Source organism: Centrocercus urophasianus, unplaced genomic scaffold (assembly GCF_019232065.1).
Source record: "Centrocercus urophasianus isolate 14NV4802_14NV808 unplaced genomic scaffold, USGS_Curo_1.0 seq_36, whole genome shotgun sequence".
NCBI lineage: Eukaryota > Metazoa > Chordata > Aves > Galliformes > Phasianidae > Centrocercus > Centrocercus urophasianus.
This window is the reverse complement of record NW_024884933.1, coordinates 3,814,025-3,831,863: the sequence shown is the minus strand read 5'-3', so window position 1 is coordinate 3,831,863 and position 17,839 is coordinate 3,814,025. Positions and strand designations below refer to the sequence as shown.

The 17,839-nt window shown below is 49.2% G+C and overlaps 1 protein-coding gene and 1 long non-coding RNA gene across 5 annotated transcripts in view; both read right to left on the bottom strand.

Annotated features, from left to right (window-relative positions):
* Nucleotides 1–17,839, bottom strand: part of RERE (arginine-glutamic acid dipeptide repeats) — a 168,130-nt gene that overhangs the window by 29,392 nt on the left and 120,899 nt on the right. For all 4 annotated transcript variants that reach the window (XM_042831792.1, XM_042831794.1, XM_042831793.1 and 1 more), the window contains one exon: nt 8,718–8,798. In XM_042831792.1, the coding sequence (XP_042687726.1) occupies nt 8,718–8,798 (81 nt within the window). The remainder of the gene's footprint in view (nt 1–8,717; nt 8,799–17,839) is intronic.
* LOC122167310 lies at nt 760–4,540 on the bottom strand. Its single transcript, XR_006171006.1, has 3 exons — nt 3,055–4,540; nt 2,790–2,927; nt 760–2,652 (listed from the first exon to the last, which is right to left on the bottom strand). It is a non-coding gene; the product is annotated as an uncharacterized LOC122167310 (long non-coding RNA).

Here is a 17,839-nt window from a genome sequence, read left to right as displayed (position 1 = left end):
AGTGCTCCCAGGGCCTGGCCAGAACACCTAGCTCCTCTCCGAGCTGAGTTTGTGTGAGGTCAGCTTTTCATGAGGTCAAAAACACAGCATGTGGAAAGCATTACGGCTGTTATGTAGCAGACGGGGTTCTTATAACTACTACTGTTCAACTCAGAAATCCTGGAGCTTCACAGATCATTAGAGGTTTCTGAACCGCAGAGAAGGGCAGAGTGAGCAAAATCAATCAGGAGCTCCTATGGGATGCACTGGTGCTCACACAACACGGGGCACAGGGCACAACGCAGGCTCAGGAACCAAACAGGAGGGCTTCTCCAACTGCACGAGGAAGGAGCTGGTTTGTAACTGGGATGCACCCTCCTTCAACATCAGGGTCTAGAGGCACTGCACAAAGTAACTCAGCTTGTGTCAGGGAAACTGGCAGGAAGGGAAGAGAGGAGGGGCAGCAAACTGGTCCAGCTTCTATTGACCAGGGGACCAGAACCAACACGGAGTTGCACCAGCACTGCTCACACCTTTCATCTTGTCATCAATCTTGTAGCACCTCAACTCCCAAGTGCTAAAATCCAGCAATTACAAGAGAACCGTGCTGCCTTTCCTGCAAGTTCCTAAGTTCGTATTTGCAAAGAAATGGGGAGCTGCAAAATTTCATCTTGAAAAACAGAAACCAAAAGGAACTCCATCCCAACCTCCTGCGACCTTCCAAAATGTGGGATTTCAAAAGCAGAAGGTTTCATGGGGGACCTGCTTTGGTGACCTATGTTCAAGCAGTAGCTCAGCCCCAGCTGCACCGCGCACTGCTGATCTCAGCCATGTGCTGCTGAGATGACAGCAGTGGGTGCTTACCTCAAGAAGACATCATTTGCCTCTTTACACCCTGACAAGTTGAGTTCCATCATACTGCTCAGTACTTTCCTTTCAGGAACATGAAGTAGAAATGGAAACACACCAGGTTTCAGCTTGTGATGTTAGGTGTTGATGTTGCAGGCTTACAGGGCTCGGTATCACTTCCACTTTCCCTATGCCACAGCCCCTACCTACAAAAGCCACTATTCTTAACTCCTCGTGCTGAGTTTGTTCCATGATCTGCATGATTCCAAGGGGCATTCCCTGGCAAGGGGAAATAAGAAAAAAAGAGCAATCAAGCACTGCTGCTTTTTTACAGCTGGTTTGAAACAAAACTGACAAAATGAGTGCATCTGTCTACAGAAGTTATTATCGCCTCGCTCTCACAGTACACTTATAGCAGCATACTATGGGATATTTAGGCCTGAATGACGTATTTGGGGGCTGACTATATGCCAAGAGAGCCCTGCAGACACACACAGCTCCTACAGTGCTATCTGGGGCACAAAGCAACCATTAACACACACTGCTCTTCCAACCTGAGGCCTACATTGTGCTGTCTCCTTTGCTTCTTTTTCCTTCAGAAAGGACAACACCATCTCAGAATGCCATATTAATGCACAAAAAATAGTTTAACTTGCCATAAAACAGAGCCACTGAGCCACGTATGTCTCCCATAGAATAAATGTCTCCCTTTCTCTATTAAGCCAGCTCAAGAAGCAGGCATCAGGCAGGGTAAGATGGACAAATTTCTTCCTGAAGTCACCCAAATGTTATAACTCTAACGCTGCCCGAGGACAGGATGTTCCACAAACATCACTGCTGCTTCATATGACTTTTCTATTTTTACCTTCTGAAGTTTTAATACCTTCAGTTTCTAACTGGATGGGAAACAAACAAGACATTGTTTGGTGCACAGCATCCATGGAAAAGAACCTTGCCAAAGTGAAAGACTCAGCCACGAAAACAAGGGGTATGAGCTGTCAGACAGACACCTACTTTTTGTGGCTGAGATTCATAGGACCTCAGGATCAGCATCTGAGGGTCTGACACAATCTGACTACAGCTACAGAACATCTAATGCCTTTTCTCACAGGGAAAGATAAACGCAGAACGGAAGGTAAGCAATTGCTGATGAACAAAAACATTCTGGCCAGACTTTCATGCTCAAAAAGGAAAATTTACAGTAAGAAAATAAACAAAATAATAACAACGTCCTGCAATGGTGAGTTATGAAAAGAGGTAAGGGAAAGGCAGCACAAGGATGAGGAGGAGGGAAGCAGCACTGTTTCCTCTCTGTTACTGAGAGAAAGACTGAGACAATACTGTATCAATTTCCCAAATCACCTTGGCTTAAGTCTTCCAACACATACTTTTCCCTACAAAGCAGAAATTGTCCTTGCTGGCTCTCTGACAGAACACAATGCAATCGCCTAATGGCCTTCTTTTGCTTGTGAAAATCTTTCTCCTCCACCTCCCTTCAAACCTTCAGAGAAAAATAAACAATGGGTTTCAATCTTGTAAAGTAGGAGACAAAAACACAGCGCAAACAGAGCTGATTTATTATCCGTGCTCAATGCAACCTGAGAGCCCCACTGGCACGGTGAGCACACCTCTGCTCTGCCCCTCACCAACACAGGGCTCAGCACCAACAGCACGGCCGGGCTCCTCGTGGTGCTGTGAATTTACCTTCAGAACACAAAAGTCAAATCACATGATGGAAAATGAAGTGCAAATCTCGGGAGACTTCACATAAATAAAAACAAAGCACAGGGGAGGGGGGAACGTCCATCCGTGGCTTTCCTTGCTCTGAAATGGAGAGAGGCACCAAGGTTTGGGAAGGGGCACCGGGGCTCAGAAGATGGAAGCTGAGCCCTCAGTCGCACAGCCAGCAATGCGGTGCTGCCCTTCCCACAGCACGGCCTGAAGGAGAGAAGAGTATTTACCTGCAGAGTACGTTGTGTCCAAAACAGAAATGAGAGCAACAAGGGAGTACCCAGGCCAGCTTTCCAGATGGAGACGGCACGGTGTGCACCAGAGGGAAACCACGACGCTTATGTCTCTTTAAGACCTCTCAAAGCCTTCTGGTTTATTATCCAATAAAACGGTGACATTTGCGATAGATTTAACAGTTAAACTCGAGAAAACAAGCCAAGGCGCAGTGAATACACAGACTGAACCCCATTTATGGCTGATCTGCTTTTAGCTTACCAATCAAATCCATGCACACCTCTGTCTGAGCTCAGCGCCTCATGCAACGCTCTGCCTCGCTTCTTCTGCTCCCGGAGAGCAGTGAGAGCCGGGCTGTGTGTGCTGCACTCCCTTAAAGCCAAACGGACCCAATCAGCTTGGCTGAAAAAAGGACAACCAAAAATGAAAGCCCGATCCCTACAGAAGAATTAGCTATGCAAACAACCCAGTGGTTTTACTCGCACAGGAAAAGAGAGCAACCAGGGCCTGGGCCTGTGCTTGGGGTTGGGGCCCAGCAGGATATCGGCCATCGTCTTGTAACACGCCAAGCCCAGGCCCTGCTGTACCAAGAACAAAACCCTCTATCTGTATCGTCCCTGCCATGGAAGCACCAGCAGCAGTGAGCGGAACAGGAATGAAAAGGAGCGGTGGCTGTTTATGTTGGCAGTCACTTCAAACTCTAATGGAAAATTTCAGCTCTGCCCGTGCTGAGGCGAAAGCAAGTTATTAAGGAAAAAGGTTCAGCTTTCAAGCAGAAAAGGCTTACACAGCTCGTCCCTTTCTGAACGCTTCTGCAGCAAGGAAAAGTCAGAAAATAATACGCCTGGATCAGGCAGTGTATTAACATCCCATCGTTTGGGGAATGTACCATCAAACAGGAAATATTTCCTCTGGGAAAGGAGAACGGTGATAACGCCCATGCTACAGACACCATTAAATTCAGCTGCTGGTAAGTTATATCATGAAGAGTAAACACTAAGATGCCAGTGTAGGACTAACTGATCACTTTGTGCTCAGGGATTTCACCTAATTATCCCACTATCAAAGGAGAAAAGCATCTCTGCCATGTGTTTGCCCCCAGCACTTTGCAGGGCACTGTGCTGCCTGGAGCACGTGCACCCCGCAAGCCCCACATGCATGCACTGCACTGAAGAGCCACTCAGGAAGCCAATATTGTGGATTATGTAACACAAGATTAAGCATTAATGAGGCAAGAATAAAACTGTTTATCTAAACCCCAATCTAAAATTAAACAGAAGTTTATGCTGAAAGCTCACAGCGCTCACGATGCCTCCTAACACTAACAGAGGACAGCTTATTTAGTCTCAGAAATAAATCCCAATTGCATTTAATTTTGACAGAGGGATTTTACTACTGTAACAGGGAATGCTCCTCCTAAAGAATAAATTGATGTGTGTTTAGTCCTTACATACAGAACACAGCACAATGCAGGTATTCTGATGTAAGGAAAGCAGTTGATAGTCACTATTTTCCCCAACACTCGAGGCTAAATGCCCAACACCCAGCCAGAGGTGCAACTTTCTGATCTGCTGCTGCCTCCTGCTAAGGACGTGACCAAAACTCATGTGCCCCAAAGATGCCATTGTGCTCGACAGAGACCCAAGTCAGTGTGTCCACACAAGGGCTTCCTGTTCTCCTCTCAGATCTGCCACCAGGCTCACCCAGGGCTTCAGCCTGCCCAGAAGAGACAAGCAGACCCACGTGCACAGCCCCATACCAGAAATCGTCACCAATGAGTGAGTGCAGGAGGAGCCATCAGAGAACATCTAGGCATTCAAGGAGGTGCCATCCCTGGTTTGAAAAACAGGCTAGAAAAAAAAAAAGGTTAGAAGTACTTGGGCCCATTCCCATGAAAAGTTTGGTGTTTCCTTAGCCCTGTTCAACTGCAGCAATTGTGACAGCCACCTACTGACACACATTACTAGCCTGAAACTTACACAGAGCTGCTTGAAGGGACACACACATACGCCCCTCTCCATTTCTAGGGGCTAAGGAGTTTGACCTCTGCTGGTCAGAGACACATCGACTCCAAATGGGACTACAGAACTCAAACGAGATAACAGTCAGATCCTTTCTTCTGGGACTGTGGCCTCCAACAGCTCAGGCACCCTGTGACACCGACCCCAGGAGCCTACAGCCCTGCATCGGGGGACAGGCCTGGGACGGGAGCAGGAGCCAGCCCTGACCATGAGCGAGCCAACAGTGTGACTCAGCCTCCTCCTCCCACTGCACCCAGCTTCTGCTTACCTTGTGCACGTCACTGGCACGGAGTTAAGCTATTTACAAGAACACAAAAAGTCAAGTCCCAACCTTGCAGGCCTGTAAGCCCACTTAGCAAAGGCCTATCGGTGCTGGTCCTTCTGAGGTGCTCAAATTCACTGTAATCACCTGAAGAATTCAGAGCGGAGAACTGTTAACGCTTTGAGAATCCCCTACCACCACGTTTTAGCAAATTAGCCCAAAACAGGAAGAAAAAGCACACACAAAGCCAACTGGGATGATTACGAAACCTTGCTGCTAGCTGTTTAGCTTGCATCTCACAACACAGGAATCTAGATGAAGTTATTAATGAAGACCGGTCGCGTCACAACGACGTCTCCACAAGTTCCTGGCATACCATGAGGAAGAATCAGGAGGGCTGCTAAGAGAGCAGGCTATGTCCCCAGCAGTGCCATTCAACTACGGCTGGGGCCACAACCAGAGGAAACTATCTGGGAACACGGGGAAGGATGGAGACACGAGGTCAGAGCTCAGTGGAAACCCAGCAAGTTTCAGATGCTGCATTTAAGCCCCTTTTCTCCCCTACATCCCCACTTAACACTGATGCAGCCTCAAAGCCATCCGCTTTCCTTCATCAACTTCAGCACTCCTGTTTCAGCAGGGGGCACGCTCAGATAAGAGCTGCTTTAGTTCCTGTGTCTCTTGCTCATAAAAGCTTGAAAAGAAAGAATGCTACAGCTGTTTACCCCCATGCCCACTGGGAACCTCCCTTCCACATAACTGCTTTGAAATAAACTGGGCTGGCGAAGACCTCATCAAAAATACTGCCTTAATACACAGTTGGTGGGTTGGTTTCTTTTTTCATGAAGATCTTTTCTTGCTGGCTATTCACTTAGAATTAACTGTGCTTAAAAATACTGGAAAAACGTGCTAAGTTAGTTAAAATACACGTGAGAAACACAGGGTTCTTAACATGTTGACTGCAGAGAGAAAAAAAGCACAGGTGTAACTCAAATAGGACATCACTGTTTGTGAGGACGTGTACAGCGTGGCCTAATTCTCATTGCTCACCACAGCTGCTGTGTACCTCCTGGTATTATGAAAGGAACACCATCATGTTAATCCTCAGACATCCTTTACAGTAACATTGACTTGTTTTAATACATGGCAGGCCTAGCTCCTGTATAATTTTGTATAATTTTGTATTTCTGTCTTCTGCTAATGCAATAGACTGAGCGCCGGGCTTAAGGAGGCATTAGGAGGAGTTCTTCCAGCATTAAAAGGAAAGCACTGGGGAAAAGCATGAAAATAAGGAAACTTCATTTTCAGTGGGTTTTCCAGAGAGGGAGAATCCCTGCCTGCCCTCCCTGCAGACTGCAGGCACTAGTTAGGTGGAGGCTAACAAATGAGAAGCGTGCAGGCTGTGCTGACCCATAACCTGGTTTCCATTTAGAGCAAGTCACTTCAAGAATGTCCCTGTCTCATTTTCAAGCAGCTCCTGCAGGACTGAGGAGTTGCTGTAGCTCTCCTGTGAGCGTATAGATGACTTCACGGATTTACCTCATGTTAATATGGTGGCTAAGCAGGAAAAGAAGGCCTTCTTTGCAGCATTTCTGGAATTGCTAAGGGGTTGCTTTGTGCTGCAACAGAAGAATGACAAGCAAAGTATCTGAAATTATTCTGGGGATGAAAAAAAGCGCAGAGAAATTAATTCTACAACCTTGTAATTTGCAATATTCCACATAACGAGGAAAAGCAAAGCTGAATAGTCAGGTATTATTTACTGCTGCCTTTATTCTGGGCATCTTGTGATAGAAAAAGTGCTGCAAGTTTTGTTTTGGGGGGGAAAAAAATAAAGTGGGAATTAAAAGAGCGCAGAAGGGGACCTGTAGGCAAAAATAGGAAACAGAGATTAAACAATCTGCTGCTGGTCAAAGGTTACTTGTAGATCAGTTACCACCAGGGGCTACAGCAGCCTGCTCCGAGCCACCAGCACACGGCGCCCAGTTGCTCCGAGTTAATATTTAGTCTTCCCTGCGCTAAAAATGGAGGCTTAACGAAACAAAAATCTAACACTTGAGCAATAACAGCCTGGATCACATTTCACACCGCTTGCAAACCTTTTGCAGAGCCTTAGGCCTGATATCCAAGTGCAAGCAGCAGAAACCACGCAGCAGAAGCAGGGTCAGGCACGTGCCCCCAGCTCTCAGCTTTAGTCTTCCTTTTCTCCTGCAGGCGCCTTTTCCCCACCACAAAAAGGCATGTTATATTTAAAACCGTATTTCACAGCTCTCATTCAAACTTTAAAAGAGCACTCAGGACCGTCAGTAACTTTACCATCAGCAAGAATACCTTCTGAAGTACATATTGATCTGTCCTAAATACATGCTTAAGTACTGCTGCAAAGAGGAAAGAAGCGCTGAAGCTGAAGGTGCGCTGCTAAGAAGCATTCTATTTCGGCTGTCCCCCTCCCCAAACCAGGCCTTCCTGCCCCAACCCCGACCAAATACCAAAGCTGAGTCTACCCACACTTGTTTGGCAATTAGGTTTTCCTATCGCTCTCAGTGTAATCAGAGACCGACCCAGGCACCCCAGGAACCACTGCCCCCTCCCCTTCCATCTGATTCACCGCTCTCATTAACCATTTACTGACGCACGGCTGTGATATCACAGCACCACGTCACAAGGAGAGAACCGACACATCCTATGGTCTGTCAGAGCCGTACAAATATTTTCACAGGGATGCTCTTTCCTACCGAACCTCCAGCTTCCACAAAAAAAAAAAAAAACCACAACAAAAAACACAAAGAACAGTCTGAACATCCTCACCTCCATCGCGCTCTAAATAAACGGCATCGCTAACGTAAATGCACTGACACTGCTAAAATACAGCCGCTCTGCCCTGGTTTTTTTCCCACCGCTATCTGAATTCAGAACAAACGTGAGCACTGCTCTCCCAGACCCTCCTGGCAGCATTTAGCTGCCTATTTAGACACCTGCAGCATTGAAACCGAAGCTTCTAGAGACGCCGGGTGAGCAGCACTCGTGGGAAGCAAACTGCATTCCCCAGGCTTCCCAAAGCCTCCCTCTGCCCCCAAAGAAACCTCACCCTGCTCCCTGCCCACCCCGGGGTTTGCAGCAGAGCCGTGCAGCCGTGGAGCTGCGTGAAGTTGGAGGCACAGAGCAGTTTCTGCAGCTGAAGTTCCACATTCGCTGCCCGCACGCTGCAGGAGACGAAGAGTTAAACGCGAGCACGGAGCGCGCAGGTCGGGGAGCAGCAGCACATACCTCATTCTTCCAGATTCAATTAGATTCTGTTTTGGTTTAGGCTTGCTTTAATTACCCGCTGCCATTTGAGCCCGACTCGGCGACATAAACGTATTATCCCCTCATAATGTCAGAATTTAAAATTAGATTTGCTCTCCAGAAATACACTCCGCGCTGCCTGAACGACTCCGTCCGGCACCGACTCCTTTACGTAACGCCTTTCACACACCGAAACCCCACAAACAGCCCCAAAAATCACCGCCACCTTCCCACAGCTGCGCGCTCCTCTTCCCTCAGGGCCAGCAGAATTCAATCGGGGTGGGAAGGGAACGGCTCTGTAAGAGCGAGCACCGAACAGCAGAAAGGCGAATGACACAAAGTCTGGATGTACTCACGGTCTCCTTATTCGGTAGCAACTCCTTTCGGATCCTGAAGAAGTTCTTGCCGTACTGCCTCAGCCCCTTAATGAACCGTTTCTGCGATAAAAGATAACAAAAAGGGCACGTCAGCAGGGGAAGGCAGAGCGCTCCCGGAGCGGCACGGCAGCCCGGGTACCGGGCGAGAGAGAGCGAGAGCGAGAGAAGCGCACACGTACGCAGGCGGGGAGGGACGGCTCCGCGCAGACACGGCCGAAATCACATCGGATTCCCTTCGGCGTCCGATCTCCGACGGCTCTGAGCGCAGTCGGTGCCGCAGCCAGCGCCGAGCCGAGCCGAACCCGGCTGAGCTCCGCGCGGCCCCGAGCCGCTTCCCAACTCGGCAGAAGCGGCGAACGGCGAATGCGCGGCGGCGATTTCCCGGGGAGAAAAGTGATCCGAGCCCGCGGCGCGACGGCCGGCAGCCCCGGCAGCCCCACCGGCACAACCCGCGGCTCCCAAGGAGCCCCCCGAGCGCAGCCCCGGGGCCGGAGGAGGAGAAGGGGGAGGAGGGGGATCCGGCGGCGCGGGGAGGGGGAGCGCGGCGATGGCGGGCGGCGGCGGAGCGGAGGGCCGGGCCGGGCGGGAGGCGGCCGCGGGCGCCCAGCATGTGATCGCGGCGGGGCTGGGCGGGTGCGCCGCAAAAGGCGGCCTGGATCGGCCCGGCCCCCCCGGCCCCGCGGAGCTGGGAAGCGACGGCCGTGTTCGGACCGGGGCTGCGCCGCCTCCGCCCGAGGAGCCCCTAGCCTGGCCGGGGTCGGCTGGCCGCGCCCCGACGGTGTACGGCATGGCAGAAGGGCCGGGGGTGGAAGGGACCCTGACGATCCACATCTGGCCACGCCAGAGCGCAACCGCGAGATTAAAACGCAGCACCGCGTGTCCCTGTCCTGAAGGGCCGGAGCTCGGCGTGCCCTTGCCCTAACAGCAGTGCACACGCTGGCACGTACCAACTTCTGCCTACAAAGGGATGCCGGTAAGCGGCCCGGCCCCAACGTGCCAGGGAACGGGTAATGCCCGAAGCAGAAACGCGGCTCTTAGGTCGGCTTAGTGCACGTTGCACCACATCTCTGTGCACACAGGCAAGTGCCGCGGTGCGTGAGGGCAACACGAGCGAACAGGGCCCTCCTGAGCTCCAGCACTGCCACCTCACCCCTTATCATTCTGCCGATCTGCTCCCACAGGGCTCTGTCCTCGCCTAACCCTGACCCTCCAAACCAGTAGGGCTGCAGGGTGAGCCAGGAACACGCCTGGGGCACGTGTGTGCTGGGAGCTTCCAGCCCTGCCAGCCTCTGCTCACAGCCACCAGCTGGATGTGCATGAAGGCTGCAGGAGCAAAGACTCGCAGCAAGGAAGCAGCCCAGCACAGGCAGAGAGCCGCAGAGCAACGGAGCAGCACCGTGCAGCAGGCAGTGCTCCGTACCTCTGGGCATTTAGCATGAGAAACGCCTGGAGCTTCCAGGGCACTGAGGGGGAGGTCACTCCGTGGCTGTACCTCTTCTGCTTCGTGCTTCCTGGCCAGCATAGATGGCAGCAGCTCCAGGCAAAGCTAAGGAGCCCCCTCCTGCCTTTCCCACGTGCCAAAACAGCAATGGGATCCCTGTCTGTGGCTCACCGCATCTTATCAACCACGCACAAGCGGCAGCTCCATCAACTTCAATAGAAAATCTACAACTTAGCAAGGCCTGGCCATTGTTACTGCCTTTTTAAGAAGGAATTTAAATTCTCCAAGTTCTCCTTCCTGTTCCAGTCCTCCATTAATTCAGGCACGGTGTTCAGTTCTCCCCCCGCCTGCAGCAGGAGCTGCTTTTCTCCAGGTCAGGCACAACAGAGCGTGCTCCAAAGTGCTTTTAAATATTGAAGAAACAAATCGTTACCACATCAGTGACCTGTGGCTCTCCCGTGTGCCATCAAACAGGCTGCCTGGCAGCTGAGATTTTCTCCTCCCTGCACAAGTGATGTGCAACAAATGGCACATCTGCATCTCGTGAGCTGGCAGAAGGCACCTGGCAACACCAGCGCTGCCCTGTAGAACCATGAGCCTTACAGCTGCACAGGAGGGGAAGCTCTGGTCAAACAGAAGGGGCTCTAAAGCACAACTGTATGAAAATCCAAATTGTGTACTTTGAAAAACTGAGAAGCATTTCAACGCGACCACTTCAGCATTACTTGAAAACATTGCTTATGACAGAACGCTGTCAGCTTTACTGTTTGTGCTGTGGCCGAAGGCCATCCGTAACGCAGCTGACAAAAATGCTGTGGATAATTATTGTTGTGAAGCAGCATTAGGAAATCCCATGGCTCGCTGGGCCAGTCAATACTGACAGCCCACAGAGATGTTTATGGAGTGGTTACCATGGCTATTGACCAGCCAGAACACAAGCTCTCCTCCTGCCATTTTATAATTTCGGTGGCCCCAGTAAAATTTATTAGATTCTACAGTATCCTGCTCCAATGTGTAAACAGGGAGCTATAAATAACCGGGGAAGAACAAGGAACAAGTATGCTAATGTTTGCATATGTGCTCCGTGCAGGTCCCATATTTTATCCCAAGAAACAAATATCATGACAAGATACACAAAGCCATTATGTTCTGCCTAACAGAGCTCAGATGGCATGTTTATCAATGTGATGATAATGCCACTGCAAAGCTGCAGTTAAGGTTATGCGTCAGGGTTTCCATTATCAAGAGATTACAGCCTGGCAGGAAAAATGTGCTGCTGCGTGCTGAAATGCAGCACCCCGGGTTTAGCTGGGAACCGGGGCTCCCGCTTCGGTTTTCTTGTTTGCTGCAGAAATCTGAAGTCCAGAAGCACATGAGAACGACTCTTAGTGCAAAATAACCTGCTTAATCAATTTAAGAACTTCAAGCAGAAACCTCATGGGCTTCAGATGGGGAGGACAGGAGATAAAACTGTGAATTCCTAAGTGCTACTTATGCCTCTTCCGAGGTAATGCTTCAGTTGGGTTTAGATCAAATAAATTCTCCCTAAGAGGCTCCATGTGTTATTTCATTCCCTTCCCACGACTCCCACCTGGTTAATTAATGAAAAACATGTTGTAATGCCACACATTTGCAAACACACAAACAGAGCTTGTGCTGTTCCTCCTTAATCCAACAAATACGGATTTCTTTCATTTTTATAAAAATAAAAAAAATCCCATCTTTAGACCACATCCAAGAACAACAAGTTCTTCTCCCAAACCTTTCCTTAAATTACGAGTTTATAAAAAGGGAAGTTAGAATGGAAAGCAGCACTGTTGTTTTATGACCGCGGAAGCAATAGGTGCAGAGCACGCTCTGAAGGGCCTAAGATTTGCAAGGCAGACAGCAGCTGAAGTTGTCACCATCTCCCACATTTAATGCACCTTATTAAGTTTTACGGCAAACGCAGTAAGAAGATTTACAGGGCTTTAATAGTTAACAGCAAATAAACACTAAATGTGTAAAAAGCATCTTTATTTCCTAAATTTCCCAGGATGAGAAATTATGGCAGTTCTGAAAAGAAAATGAGATTTGGTCTCATCCGCAAAACTCAAAACGTGCAGCACGTTTATAGATGGCCCCAAACAATTTTTAGCATGCAGACATCGCACGCTGGCTGCATTTCAGCACGCAGAGTACATTTTATTAAAAGCTTGGCTGGGTTTTAACATTATATTTCGCTTATGTGTGTGCAGCACAAATAAAGACATTTGCTGATAAGGTTAAATGATACATGCTGTCCTCTAGGAACAGAAGTACCCCCAAGCTTCCGTAAGATCCACGAGACAAGGAAGGCAGTTCAGCCTGAAGATGCCAGCTCTCTTACAAAATAACTTGTGTTATTCATTTTTTTTCTTACTGCATTAACCTGGCTATAGCAGAAAGTGATGCTCATGTCAGTGGTGCTCTCCCCGCCGAGGAGCTCTGTGCACTCAGGAGCAGGCAGGAGCAGTGGGCAAGCAGCCTGGCACTGGGGGAGGATCGGTATCCCGAGGTCATGGGATATTCTGGGTTATGACAGAGTACAGAATGAGGACTGTGACCCCGCAAAGCTCACCTCAAACCCTGTGAAAACAGCCCACTGGGAAAGGACTGTCAAGGAAAACCTATATTCAGGCCTGCTGTGTTCCTTTAATACGCCCCGCTGCTGGGAGAACAGGATATGCTTCAACCTCATCTGAACTTCCTTTGTTTTATTGTTTCCTGTCACTACCGTAACTCTGCTTCATGTTTTTTTTTAATTTAATTTTGAAGTAGCCAGCAATTTTACCCTTAGCATTAGATACTCGTGCTGCTGTTGATTACATCAGTTCACAGCAAGCTTGCAGAAATCACCCAGCTGGCAAACTTGTTTAATGCAAAGACTCCACGAGACCTCCCCAAGCACCTCCGCAATTCCCCTGGCTGTGGCACCGCCTCAGGGACGTGCACACATCTCACACCGGCCAGCAGAGGCAGCTCAGATCTCTGGGGGAAGATCTGCCTTCAGCCTACAGCACCCAGGGGCTCTCAGGCTGGGGTGAGACTGCTCCATCCCATGGGCCACGTGCAGGTGATCACCTTGTAAAGCAGCAGAAGAGGACAGCTATATAAAAGCATGTGTGCATATTGGTTTCTGTAACATCCTTGGCATCCTGATTATTTTATTCACTGAGCAGATTGTGACTTTAGTTTGTACTACATACTAAAACCAAATTCACTCCTGTTACATAGTGGCCCGCTTATTTTTCTTGTCAATTTATTACAACAATTATATTGTCTTGAAAAAAAAGTGTCCTTTAAGTTTTCATAATTTTTTTAAAATAAAAGCTCTTTTTTTACTAAGTCAATTTACTTGATTTTACAGAAAACTCAACACACTGACAGTGCTCATTAATAGCAACCTAGAGAGGCACTGATGTTCTCACTGGGTTTTCATGTCACCTCTGAGCGTGCATTGCTGGCCATAGAGACATCATAAAAATCAGACACCCCTTAGGCCAGAAGAACCCCCAGTCCTTTATAAGCAGTAACATGCAAGAAATACATCAGTGGAAAGGCTTTAAGGCGCTAAGCAATTAGCTGGCCTCCCACTTGGACCCACCTGAACGTGAGGCACTCAGCACAGGGGCACCATGAAGGTGCAGAGGCACCCAGCAGCCACCAGAGCCCGTTCCACACATCCCTGCCTTACACAGACAGAAAGTCATTAAGCAGAGCCCCTCAAGGGACTGCCAAAAGATCCTGAGATGATAATGATCCCCCTGCCATGGTGCTGCTCTGGTAGCTTTTGTTTTGAACAATAGGTCTCCCATGATACCTCTCTCTTGCTGAAAATATTGGTATTAAGTGAGCGTGAGCACAGCTGTGTGTAAATTACATATATAAACAGATTAGATTTGTATATTTATACTGGATGCAAACACATTAATAGCACATTTGCATACACAGTTGGCTAAATGAGACTGCATGCGGAGCAGGATTACTAGTTACAAACGCATTTACTTAGAATTCTCAATAAAGTATTTGTGCAGCCATTCTGGAGGTCAGAGAGGATTCATCATCCCGTCTCTCCTCCTTACAGAGATGTGGAATTGCTGCCCTGGAGGTGCCAGCCCCCCCACGCTGGGCCTACAGATAAGTCCATCCTGCAGGCAGCACAGCACAGCTTCACTGCTCACCTGAAGGTCCCCCACATTTGCTCTTTATTTTCCCAGAAGTGATGTTTTAAGGGGTGAGAGAAACAAACCTGAGCAGGGTGCGAACTGCAGCGCAAACACCAGTTTTGCCCAGCTTGTCCTTTTCCCCTCTCTGCTTCACATCAAGGACCAATGCCAAACCCTATAACAAAGGCAGCACACCCTGGGAGGTGACTGAAGCTTTCCCTGAGCTGGGCAGGATCCAACCATTCCTTGTGAGATCCGGGCTGTCAGGGTGCTGCTGACCCCACCGCCATCCCATGCTGTTTTACCAGCCACACTGTGACAGCTATTGCTAGAGTGCAGATCTACAATTGCCCCCAAGCCGCCGGCAAGGCTTTTCTTCTCTTGCAAGTATTGTACCTGCTTCTGTGAGGAGATGAGAAAGAAAACAAACTGTAAAAAAGAAATCAGTTACACGTAAACAACGAGCATTCATTCTTGCTCTCCCTGTGGTCCTGCTGACAGCCAGCGCTGGCTGTCACATCGCACACCCCAACACCAGGGGCAGCCAGGCCATGGCCGCACCGCACACAGCTGCATGGCATGGCAGGGCCAGAGCTGCCACAGTGCTGCCACGCAATGGGAGTCAAAGGGCTGCTGTGAGGAACACGCGGCTCCCGCCTGCTCGCTAATTGCTGGGGAGCTGCGGGGAGGCCGCGCTCACACAGCGTGATCTGGTAAATGAGATCGAGTCTGCAGCGCGCCGAGAAAGCCAACCTGAGGGCGGCCTGCAGCGCACGTCATGCTGACGTGGGGCACGAACGCGGCAGCAGAAACAGAAAAACCTGACTTTGCTTTCCCGGGTTCCAGGAAAGCTGCCCGACAAACAGCCTGACTTGCTCCCCTCGCACCCCCCACACCCAGAGCACAGGCTGAGGGCCACCAGCTCAAGCCCGGCCCTGCAGAGCAGAAGCGACGTGTAACGCGTGCAGGCATTCCCTCGTGCTGCTGAGTGTAATCACTCCCACGGCACAAAACTGGGCACGCCAGCTTGCCCACGTCAGTAAGGAGCCGTGCCAGACAGCAGGGCCCACCTCCTGCAGGCCGCAGAGCTTCCCCAGCCGCTGGCTCTGCCCTCATCCTCAGGAAGCAATCTCGACCTCACATCCCTGGCTCACCCGGAGCCACAGCCCCGTCCTCCCGGGGGGCAGAAACCTTGAAAAACCCCCAAACTTGGGATTGGCACAGAAGGGGCCGGCTGTGACACGGCTCCTGACATTCCTGGTCCCAAACACCAATGTTTTCTCACCGCTGCAAACGCAGCCGAAAAGATTTGAGTGTGTTTTCATACATGTATACATATTGCTAAAGTGGCGTTTTCAGAGTTCAAGAGAATGTCCCATATTTTTTTGTGACCCACGCAAACAAAACCATTTGCTGCTGCCAGAAGACAACTGCAAGCTTCTGATTATACCTCAGATTACCATTTCCTGCACACTGAGTCCCCTCTGATTATTTTAAGCTGCTGTTACAAAGTTGTCACACAACAAAGCCTTCTTGTACATCACATAAATAAACAGAGTTAAAAAAGAGTGGGACAGTGCTGCTTCCCAAGGACATGCCTCCTTTCCCACTGGGCATCTGAGAGGATCTCTCCATATAGGTAAGTAGCAGAAAGTCAGCACTTAACCAGCAAGCTTCTATAAAAAAGGGTTGGTTTTTTTGTTTCTTAAAAACTAATGCAGAACTTAAAGACTAACCCAGAAATGGTGAAAATGCACTTTCTTAACAAATATAAAAATATAACAATAACAGTCCCAATGGTAATTTGTTTTGAGCAGGATGAAACAGGTTGGAAGACGGAATCCAGCAGCAGAGATCCAAACAACACATCTAACAGCACGTGCAACGTGAGCCAAAACCCGGCTGCGCTCCTCGTGCATCACTTTGGAGCATCAGCCTTCTTCCTCCCCTTCTCCAAATCTTGATCACACTGGAGGAAACACCTCTGTCTGCTCACACAAAGCAGATCTCCATTAAATCTCCAACACCAACTCCAGGCACTAGCATGGGTGGGCACCAGGCCACGAAGCCAACAGCCAACCCAGGGCTTAACACAAAGTAAGCGTAACTTAAACATCCAAGTATTTCCATCGCCTTCCCTCTTCCACAGTGGCATTGCTGTCCTCCTGCACAGTCAGTGACGCCGTGCACAAAAAGCTGCGCTCAGACTACCTGCAATGTGCTGTATGATCCTGTCAAGATCCCATCACGCTGTTTCTAGTGGAAGTTCCCTCTTGTGGAAATATTGCTCCTCTGGGATTTCGAGCCTTATTGTCAATTATTCTGGAGGCTGCATTTCTGCTGTCAAACAGAGACTTTCCGCAAATGACAGGAGGAAATGAACAAAACCATTTCAAGAGCTCCCATGCTTTAGAGCAACAAACAGATCCACGAATAATGAGACAAAATGGTGGCAAGAATCCCCAAGGAAATTACCCATATAGAGAGGCAAATATTTCTGCAGATGACTGGACCAAGTCAGTAATTAAACAGCAGGGCTGCTCACTGTTATGGCGCCCACATCTGAGTCCAAGCACCAAGACAGAACCCTGCCAACCTCCCAGACGTCTCAGGATACAACTGCTGCTCACTGCAGAGCTACCTGAGGCAGCACAGCTGGCTATAAGAAATACCAGCCACGACAAAAGTCCAATTCCAAGCTAGGAGATACAGCGAGAGCATTTCCTGTATTGAGCAGAAAACAAACTCCATCCTGAACAGCATCCCTCTGCACTGCTCACAAGAAAAATGGGATTGACGTTTCAAGAATTTGGTAAGTTTGTATTTTGAGAAGTGAAAATTCAGTCATTTCCATGCCCACTTCGGACAGCTATCACAAAACCTGCAACCAGAATGGGCATATTCAGAACAACCCAAATTTCATACAGCTCTTCAGTCACTTTGATGCGTCAAAGCCCAAGCTCACCACTCATTTTTGAACCCGTGTTCTTCAACCATCCCTGAAACCTCTATTATATGAAAACTCTGCTAGTCAAATTATTAGAAAGAGCAGTCTCTGGGGAGCCTAGGGACACAGCACTGTCCCCATGGAAAGGCAGCAGATTTAGCAAGTCAGCAAGCCCTCAGATCCATCAGCCAACCAGACAGCACAGCTTGCAGCTCCTGCTGGTGTGGGTGCAGTCAGCAGGCAGCCTGGGCACCACAATCTGCATGAAGATGCTCCTGTCAAAGCTTATATGCTGGTAGCTGAATTATCAGGACTGATTCTCTTCCTCCCTTTAGAACTACAAACCCTTTGCACTGGGAATTGAGTTCCTTGCAAGCTCCTGTGACACAAGAACCCGCACTGCAACCTGCACTGTTCAATTATCCATCCCATCTTTGTCCCAGGTATGTAAGATCACAGTGAGTGACTGATGCACTTCTGCTACACAGCCATCCAATTACTGAGGAAGACGTTGGCTCACACGGTG